Here is a 9,932-nt window from a genome sequence, read left to right as displayed (position 1 = left end):
AATTGCTCATAGAATCATAAGAGTTGGAAGGGACCACCAGGGTCATCTAGTCCAACCCCCTGCACAATGCAGGAAATTCACAACTTCCTCCCCCCCACACCCCCAGTGACCCCTGCTCCATGCCCAGTACATGGCCAAGATGCTCTCCCTCATGATCTGCCTAAGGTCATAGAATCAGCATTGCTGACAGATGGCCATCTAGTCTCCGCCTTAAAACCTCCAGGAAAGGAGAGCCCACCACCTCCTGAGGAAGCCTGTTCCACTGAGGAACTGCTCTAACTGTTAGAAATTTCTTCCTAATGTCTAGGCGGAAACTCTTTTGATTTAATTTCAACCTGTTGGTTCTGGTCCGACCTTCTGGGGCAACAGAAAACAACTCGTCACCATCCTCTCTATGACAGCCCTTCAACTACTTGAAGATGCTTATCATATCCCCTCTCAGTCTTCTCCTCTTCTGTCATATGGAGCACTGAGGATAATGATAACAGCGTTTCTTATAGTTTCAGATCTGTGGGAAATCTATTTCCTGTCGACAATGAGAACTAAAATGAAGGTCCCCTCTATTTTAACAACAAGCCCCACGTTCAAACAGCTTCCTGTGTCTAACTATATCCATGCACATCTCTTTTTTTAGCCATACAATCTAAGCTGGCGGGGTGGGGGGCAGGAGTCAGAGCTCCAGGTCCCATACAGAGAGGGGGTGGCTGCTTTGGGTGCTAAGGAAGGGAAGCAGCTCCTCACGGAAAGACTCCTGGAAGGTGTAGAGGTGGCTCATGCTGCTGCTGTTGTAGAAGGAGAGCTGCCCCCCTTCAAAGTCCAAGTAGACCCCCACCTTTTCCATCTTCCCACAGACGAAGAGCGGGCTCCGGGGCTCGCTCAGAGCTTGGTACTCCCCAGCTCGCAGCTCAATCGCCCACACACCTTCCTTGGGCTGGAAATTCAGGCGCTTCTTGCGCTTCACGGACCTCTTCACGGCCCCGACCACCCAGCCCAGGCTCTCGCCGACACGGATCTCCCAGTAGAAGCGCCCTGTGGTGAAGCCCTTCCGCCCCACCACGCAGGGGCTCGAGGTGAAGCGTTCGGGCTTTCGGCGCCAGAAGCGTCGCCCGGGGCTGAACTTGATGCCTGTAGCCTCCTCCACAAGTATCAGGCTGGGGTGGGCAGAGTTGCAGTCCAAAGTGATACACGCAGGGACTTGGGGGGGGGGGGGGTAGAAAACAAAGGAGAGAAAATGGAGTGAATCCAACCAGTTTTCCTGCTGCCAAAAAAGGACGAAGGGGGTCCTCTTTGGCCACCAAAAATAGGACGTTGGGGATCATGAGACCTAGTGGAATTTATCAACTGTTACCTTTCCATCACTGAATTAATACACAAAAATCAATTGAGTACAGAAACAAAACAGTTGTTTTGTAATATGTAGTGTGCTGGGGATCATGGGACTTGGTGGAATTTATCAAATGTCACTCATAGACCTTATTAATAATACCTTTTCATTGTTAAATCAATACACAAAAATTAATCGAGTACAGAAACAAACAAAAAAGAGTTGTTTTGTAATATGCAGTAAGGCTATTGGGGAGGGGCTCAGTTTGTACAGCCCTTGCTTGGCATGCAGAAGGTGCCAGGTTCAATCCCCGGCATCTCCAGTTAAAGGGACTAGGCGAGTAGGTGATGTGAAAGACCTCCGCCTGAGACCCTGGAGAGCCGCTGCCAGCCTGAGTAGACAATACTTGATAGACCAAGGATCTGGTCCAGTATAAGGCAGCTTCAAGTATTTCAATTGACAGTAAAACCCACTCTTTAACAAATCGATCAGCCTGAACCCCTTCTTCTTTCTATTTAGACAAAGCGACTTTTCTGAACTGTTCATACCAACCCATTCATAGATGAGCTATCAGATTTACAGTAGAAAAAAAGCAGATTTTGTTCTGGGTGGTCATGAAACAAAGTATTAACTCAAGATCATTACCGACAACGAGATCTTTTAGATAACCCAAAAGCACAATTTTAAGATCCCACTGCATTGGATCGAACGATGGTTGCAGATCAAAGACTACTGGGGGAAAGGAAACACAGGACAGATCTGTGTTCCTTGCACTTGCAAATTGTGGGATCCAGCCTGTTCTTTGCTCAAAATTGGGAAGGTATGTATTTCTGTCAGTTTCCAGACTCAAACTGATACACCACACAAGGAAGTACCAGAATATGTGTTTTTTTTAGACCAAGGGGTGGATCTCTGTGTCAGAACATCTGAGTAATAAAAGCGAGGTCTAGACAACTAACCTTTTTGTATTTTCAGACTGTGGTACAGTTGCCATGCAAGGAAACCCTATTCCCAGATTGCCCCCGGATGTCTCCTCACCTGGGTGTACTGTACCCAAGAGCTCCTTCCAGGCATAGAACTGCAGAGGTCCCTTGAATTCACCCAGGTTCAAGTCTACTGGCACAACTCCAAATTCGTCATCCTCCTCTGCCTCTACCGTCTTCTCTTGCTCTTCCTCCTCCTCTTCTTCAACCTCTTCCTCTTCTTCCTCCTCCTCCTCATCTTCTTCTACATTGTTCCCCTCTTCTGCCTCATTCTCATATTCATCTGTGTCATCACCGCTAGCCCCCAACCCTTCTTCTGCCATCTCCACTTCGGTTTCTTCTTCCTCTTCTGCTGGGGTCCCTTGCTCCTTGCGTACTCTGTTGGGGGAGAGTTCCCAGAGTGTCAGTCATTTTAGAAAGATTGTCTTCCCAAACTGAGTTTAAGTAGTGTTTGTTTTTAAGGGCAATCCTATGAGGACACACAGGCACAACTTCGACTCGCCACCAGGGTAGGGTTGCCAACCTCCCGGTGGTGGCTGGAGATCTCCTGCTGGTACAACTGATCTCCAGGCGACAGAGTTCAGTTCCCCTGGAGAAAATGGCCGCTTTGCCAATTGGACTCTATGGCATTGAAGTCCCTCCCCTCTCCAAATCCCAACCTCCTGGGGTTGCCATGTCCCTCTTCACCACCGACGACGGGAGGTTTTTGGGGCAGAGCCTGAGAAGGGCGGGGTTTGGGGAGGGGAGGGACTTCAATGCCCTAAAGTCCAATTGCCAAAGCTGCATTGAAGTCCCTCCCCTCCCCAAACCCCGCCCTCCTCAGGCTCTGCCCTAAAAACCTCCTGCCACTGGCAAAGAGGGACCTGGCAACCTTAGGCATTTGGGTTTGAGGGGTGGTATTTTCTTTCACAGTAAGCACTACAAGTAAGTCAATTACAAAGCAGCATTTAAAGGGCTGAGACTTGATTGGAGCTTAGAGACTGCTGGCGCATAGATTCCCAACAGGAAAGTGTGGGTCCAGCCAGCAGTGAACCTCAGGTAAAACTCCCATGCATAAAATACCTTAGACTACTTGGTACCTCAGAAAAAGCAAGGAACAACTCACCTCTCCAGTAACTCCTTTGCTTCCTGGACAAGAAGAAACAGAAAAGGGGGGTGGGTGAGAGAAGAACTCGAAATTGCTCCCTTTTAATCCACCTCTAACAGAGGCTCTGTGGCCATTAGGTACAAATTATGTCAAGGGGTCCAAAATATACAGCAAGGGTTTTCTTGCTGTCTTGTCATGCACATTGTATTTTTCCATATGGAAGGTGTTCTATCCCATATTAATAATAACCACACAAGGCACAGAAAGGATGAGAGAATGTCATAGGTCTCATGTGAAAATGGCCTCAATCAATCTTTCCCGTTGTCCCCAAGCACTCTGGACATGGGTGGGTCCCTCTCACCTTGAGGAAACTGATGTGATCCTTGCATTCAAGCCCCGACCGTACTCGGCAGAGTGTCTCCGACCAAGACGCCACTTTCCAGTTCAATTCTTTCAGCTTGGTTTCCATTTGGACCAGGTTCTTTTCTCGTTGATGCTCCAGGGCCACTTTTAAACTATACTCTCTGTCAGTCAGTAACTGGTGCATCTTCACAAACTCCCCAGAGACGTGATCGGACAAGGACTCAGAGCAGGTCTGAAAGGGAACAGGTGTCATAAACGAACATAAGAGGATCCCTGGTGGATCAGACCAGTGGTCCATCTAGCCCAGCATCCTGTCTCACACAGTGCCCAACCAGGCCAAAAACAGCAGGGCATAGAGGCTGAGGGCTTCTCCTGATGTTGCTTCCAGGCACTGGTATTCAGAGGTTTCTTGCCTCTGGATGTGGAGGTCTCCTTTAGCCACTGATAGACCTATCCTCCATGTATCTGTATAATAACCTTTTACAGCTGTCTATGCCTGTGACCATCGCTACACCCTGTGGCAGAGAATTTCACATTTTAATCACTTATTGTGTAAAACAGTATTTCCTTTTGTCCATCCTGAATCTCTGTGTGTGTGTTAAGTGCCATCAAGTCGTTTCCGACTCATGGCAACCCTATGAATCAATGTCCTCCAAAGTGTCCCATCCTTAACAGCCTTGCTCAGATCTTGCAAACTGAATCCTGAATCTACTGCCCATCAGTTTTATTGGAAGACCTCAAGTTCTATAGTATTTTAGGTGAGAGGGGAAAACTTCTCTCAGTCCACTTCCTCTATCCCAGACATAATTTTATAAACCAATATAATCCCCCCCTTGGTTGAGTCTTTTCTAAACTGAAAAGAAAAAAGACATATCTCCACAAGGGAAGCGGATAGAGACTTAAAAAAAAAAAAAGCTGAGAATACTGGGGGGAAACAAAATTTAAAAAACCCAAAGTGAAAACTAAAGGCACAAAAATGCATGTGGAAATCAGGGGATAAACCGAAGCAGTATGGGGGCAGAACCGACCAAAATAGAAAACACAAGTCGAAAAGCCCTGAGTGTAAGGAAAGGGGGAAAAAACCAAAGCAGTCTAGAAGCAAAACTGCAGCAAAAAAGTGTGGAAAGGCCCATAGTGACACTACCAAAAACAATCAAGTAATCATGTTCTTTTGCCTCAAAAATGTCATTCGCCCCGCTACCTTGAACTGAAGCAGCCTCCTATGTACTGCAGAATATCAAACAGCAAATGCTGAATGTCAAATATAATATGTAGAATAATATTCAACAAATAGCCAGAATGAGAATCCACAGTGGATTCTGAGATGACCGGTAACGGATGCAACTGGTTTCCACTAGGGCAGAGGTACCATGTTCCCGCCAACCATCCTAACCCACACTACACCTTCAGTTCTAGAATGTTCTCCTGCTGACGGCACTGGCTCCTCTTCAGGTGGTGGAGCCCTTCCTCCAGGGGTTCTAGAGATGCTTTCAGCTGATCCTAGAGGGAAGGACAGAACAAACAAACCTGGAGTCACCTGAAGTAGGTGGAAGCATGATGGGAATTTTACCCTTGTTAGAGGAAATGGATCGTTGAATATTAATGGAATCAACGGCAGAAGCTAATTAAGGTTGTACGCACACAAAGAAAGACTCGCAGTCTCTTTTCTTAGTAAAAATCACCTTTACTTGCTAACTTCAGGGAAGGGTAACTTGGATGTAAAATAACAAATCTCTTACTACATTCTAAGTTTCCTATCACGTCCCAGAGGCTGGGAGTTCAATAGCTTTACATCTTCACACGGTCAAATCTAAAGTCTAATGGCGGTGGCTTCTTCTAGCTTAACAAAGAAGAAGCTCCTAGTATGCAAATACTTTTACAACTGTCCTGTTTAACCAATGGCTACTTGACACATACTGTAGGTTACATCACCTTTGATCTGGTCAGCTTGGTTACAAACAGTTTAACCCTTGAGTGACTGAAATACAATGAAACTCGCTATCCAAAACCCAACAAACCCAATGTCACATGTTGACCCCTAAGGATTTTCCATGTGAAAACAGGAAAACTCCCATTGCACATCTGATACAAAGTCCTTGTGTCATTTTCCAAGAAACATGACTCTGTAATAGGAAGTCTGCCTATTAGGAAAGACTCTGTATGGATATGTGGACAGTGCCCAAGGGTGAGGTAAGCTTCTCCTTGGTTACTCTCAGGTGCAGTTTGTCAACCCAAGTATACTCCTGCCCTCAAAATAATACCAGCTCCGTTTCCTTGCATCACTGCTGGCTCTTTTTCTTCTTCTGTAGTGCACTTTCTGCTCAACCTGTGCTTTATCAAGGCAACATAAAGCCTGCTATAGCATCTATCCAGCCCTATTCCTCCAGTCTTTGGAGAGGCAAGGATGGGATTTCTAAGCTATCTCCTCCACAATTTCTCACAAGTCCCCAGCTTGTGAATTTTTAATCTTGTTCACGTGTTTCAACAAACTTGCATAGGGTGGGGCCAGCAGGTGTGATCTTGCTTCTCCCTTCACGTTTATTCTCCCCAGATTTAATTTATGAACTATCAGTCATGAGGGAAAGGCATTCGGTGGTGAGCGGTAGAAAGTGCTAACAAGTTGCAGGGGACTTATAAAGACCTCATAGGGTTGTCAAGGCAAACAGATGAACAGAGGTGGTTTGTTGATGCCTGCCTCTGTGTAACAACCCTGGACTTCCTTGGTGGTCATCCAAGTCCTAACCAGGGCCAACCCTGCTTAGTTTTCAAGATCTATGAGCTAGGCTACCCTGGACCATCCAGGTAGAACCTTAGAAAACCTAGCACGTATCCACTCATCCACAGATTTCATGGAGTTGGTTTTCTCTTTCCTCCTCCTGCTGCACTCAACTGATTCCTGGCCCCCTCCACACAGTTTTGTTCCTGAGGCTCATCTAGGGTTGCCATCCTCCAGGTGATGGCTGGAGATCTCCTGCTATTACAACTGATCTCCAGGCAACAGAATGAGACATAGACAAATTGTTTTTGTATTTAAATATATACATTGTTTATAGGAACAACAATATATGTGAATCTATTGGCTGAAGAAGCTGCCTTTGGTAGTGAAAGCGCGATTGTTCATCCGGACAGCGTTTCCATTTTTTCCCAATATTTTTCCTTCCATGTTCCCTTGAAGAAGTTGATGATTGAAACAAAATTTATAAAAGAAAAGAAAAAGTTATTAATTGAACTGAAATATAATACATTTTGGTATTATTGTAGCAAAGAGATATAGCTACTTCGTTTCTCTGTCTTTATGTTTTGTATTGTCTTAGTTGTTATACTGTATAGAATTGTATAATTTTGGACACTCTGTATGTATTCACCACATGTTTGTAACAAGCATAATATAGCATTTTGATAAGCATTGAGAGCCTCATACTATTACTTTATACAACCTAGCCCTATAGTATTGGTGTTTACCTTCTCTAGCTAACCTCCAGGTGATGGCTGGAGATCTCTTGCTATTACAACTGATCTCCAGGCAACAGAGATCAGTTCACCAGGAGAAAATGGCCCCTTTGGAAGGTGGACTCTATGGCATCCGATCCCCAAACCCTGCCCTCAGGCTCCACCCCCAAAATCTCCAGGTTTTTCCCAACCTGGAGATGGCAACACCCAGGCTCATCGGACCCTCAGGGACAGCATGGACAAAGCAGAATAAGCGAAAATTGCATCTCCTTCTTTTGCAAGCAGAAATAGTGTTCCATTAGATGAACAACGTGGTCCTAGCACTGAAAACAGATTGTGGTGCTGAGGCCAAGCTCCAGCTCCTCTTTATATCCCAGCTCTCTACCTCAGCCTCCTCAGAAAAGGCCCTGGAGTCCTAACTCTCCACATTTTCTGATTTATCTGCTCAAACCTCATTCTCGACCCACCCAGCCTAGCCTTTGTGCCTCTCACCTGATAGGCCTGCACGGCGTTTTTGATAGGCAGGAAGTCGTGTCCACGATGCTGAGGCAGGTCCCGGCAGATGACGCAAACGGGTCCCTCGTCCTGGCTGCAGAAGAGCTTGAGCGGCTCCTCGTGTTCCTCGCAGAAGTACCAGCCGGCAGAGCCAACCAACGGAGGGCCTTCGTCCAGCTTGAGGAGCCGGGCCTTTTCCGCCAGGCTGCAGAGGGCTCGGTTGACCGCCATGCGGCGCAAAGCAAACGGCCGCCGGCACTCGGGGCAGAGCCCGCGCCTCTGGCCCTTGGGGATGCAGGGCTCCAGGCACGGGGCGCAGAAGCTGTGGCCGCACTCGAGCATGTGAGGGTCCCGAAAGATGGAGAGGCAGATGGGGCACAGCAGGTCCTCAGTGAAGCTGGACACCTCTCTCACGGACGCCATGACGGGCGGTCAAAGAAAGCCCCGCTTCTCCCTGATATGGCCTGCTATGTTTCCATTGGGTGGGGTGGACTCCTTGAAAACGTTGGCTCCCCCCTCAAGGAAACATCTCAAAACGTCTTCATCTTCTTCCGTCAAACGTCTTTATTTTCTTCCTGAACTGTGCTGTCTTTCTTTGACAAGGCCCTGAACCGGAATGTCCTAGTTTACAAATGAAAACTAATAATAAATAAACAATAACAATACCAATATCTTCAGAGAACAATGCTAGGACTCACAGCAGGGTTGCCAACCTCCAGGTACTATCAAGTAAGGGCGTGTTGAGTTAGTATTTAGTAAATTTCCAATAGGAAAATCAGTATATCAACACTCTGCCACTGATTACCATGCTCTTTTATATATTTTTAGTTCGTCTTATATGGTAACTTATTCAATTTTCAAATATACCCAACTTACAAAATAATAGTACAGTGAGTTATGTTACATACAATATTCAGTGCATAAATTGGACCATATATACATAACGTATAGACTTCCTCAAGTAATCAGTGGCAGCGTGTTGATATACTGATTTTCCTATTGGAAATTTACTAAACCTCCAGGTACTAGCTGGAGATCTCCTGCTAATACTAGGGTTGCCAACCACCAGGTACTAGCTGGAGATCTCCTGCTATTACAACTGATCTCCAGCTGATAGAGATCAGTTCCCCTGGAGAAAATGGCCGCCTTTGGCAATTGGCCTCTATGGCATTGAAGTCCCTCCCCTCCCCAAACTCTGCCCTCCTCAGGCTCCGCCCCAAAAACCTCCCACCGGTGGCAAAGAGGGACATGGCAACCCTGGCTCACAGGTAGTTCAGATGTGTTCCTGTGTTCAAAAGGAGAACCAGAAGTTTTACATTGTTAAGAGTGAGTCAACTGCCCCAGGTGAGATCAGGGACCCTTCTCTCCTCTTTCTTTAATTTTGCATTAAGTGGCAGTATGCCAGCTAAAAGCAGCACCCGGAAGGGTTGCCCACCAAAGACATTTCCCAATAGGGAGGGTTCACATAAGGCTTCAGAGCCCCATCACACTTCCCCACTCTATTATGAGTTGCAGGAACATGAAAGAGGTGCCCTCTGGAAAAGGAATTATACATCACCATATGCTTAAAGTTCAGTGCAGAAATATCTGGGGGGAAAGGAGATTGGAGGGTAGAGTGGGCTGCCCTCTCATAACCGACTCCTCTCCCTCAGAAATTAGGGCTGAGATCCAAATATTGAGGGCTGGAGAGAATGGTGTCTATACCCCTTCACTAGGGTTGCCAACCTCCAGGTAGTAGCTGGAGATCTCCCGCTATTACAACTGATCTCCAGCCAATAGCGATCAGTTCACCCGAAGAAAATGGCCGCTTTGGCCATTGGACTCTATGGCATGGAAGTCTCTTCCCTCCTCAAACCCCACCCTCCTCAGGCTCTGCCCCAAATACTTCCGCCGCTGGTGAAGAGGGTCCTGGCAACCTACCCTTCACGCAACAGATGCAGAGCGGGGCTAAACTTCTGGGTTTGGTTTAGTATGCCCTGACTCTAGTAATCATATAATAGTAATGGGCAGTCCCAGTGCATAGACCAAAAAATCCATGGGGGGGGGGGCTAGGGTATACCTTTCTGCAAGCCCGGGATAACCCTCAGGTTTGCACAAAATATATAAAATGGTTAGATGTCCTCCTCCTCCCTGGCAATGAACACATTTGAACAGTGTGTTTTCTTGTCCTTTTTTAAAAAGGTGGATAAAGAGATGCTCTGCTTTCCCAAGACAAATGTGTGCCATTTGC

The 9,932-nt window shown here is 46.6% G+C and overlaps 1 protein-coding gene across 1 annotated transcript; it reads right to left on the bottom strand.

Annotated features, from left to right (window-relative positions):
• Nucleotides 1-670: 670 nt before the first annotated feature.
• On the bottom strand, nt 671-8,125 carry LOC130479678 (zinc-binding protein A33-like). Its single transcript, XM_056852078.1, has 6 exons — nt 7,700-8,125; nt 5,162-5,257; nt 3,756-3,989; nt 3,413-3,435; nt 2,363-2,685; nt 671-1,194 (listed from the first exon to the last, which is right to left on the bottom strand). The coding sequence occupies exons 1-6, from the start codon at nt 8,123-8,125 to the stop codon at nt 671-673; spliced, it is 1,626 nt and encodes a 541-aa protein (XP_056708056.1).
• Nucleotides 8,126-9,932: the final 1,807 nt, after the last annotated feature.

This window comes from Euleptes europaea, chromosome 1 (genome assembly GCF_029931775.1).
Source record: "Euleptes europaea isolate rEulEur1 chromosome 1, rEulEur1.hap1, whole genome shotgun sequence".
NCBI classification, from domain to species: domain Eukaryota; kingdom Metazoa; phylum Chordata; class Lepidosauria; order Squamata; family Sphaerodactylidae; genus Euleptes; species Euleptes europaea.
Note: the sequence above shows the minus strand (reverse complement) of the source record. Positions and strands in the feature narration are given on the sequence as shown.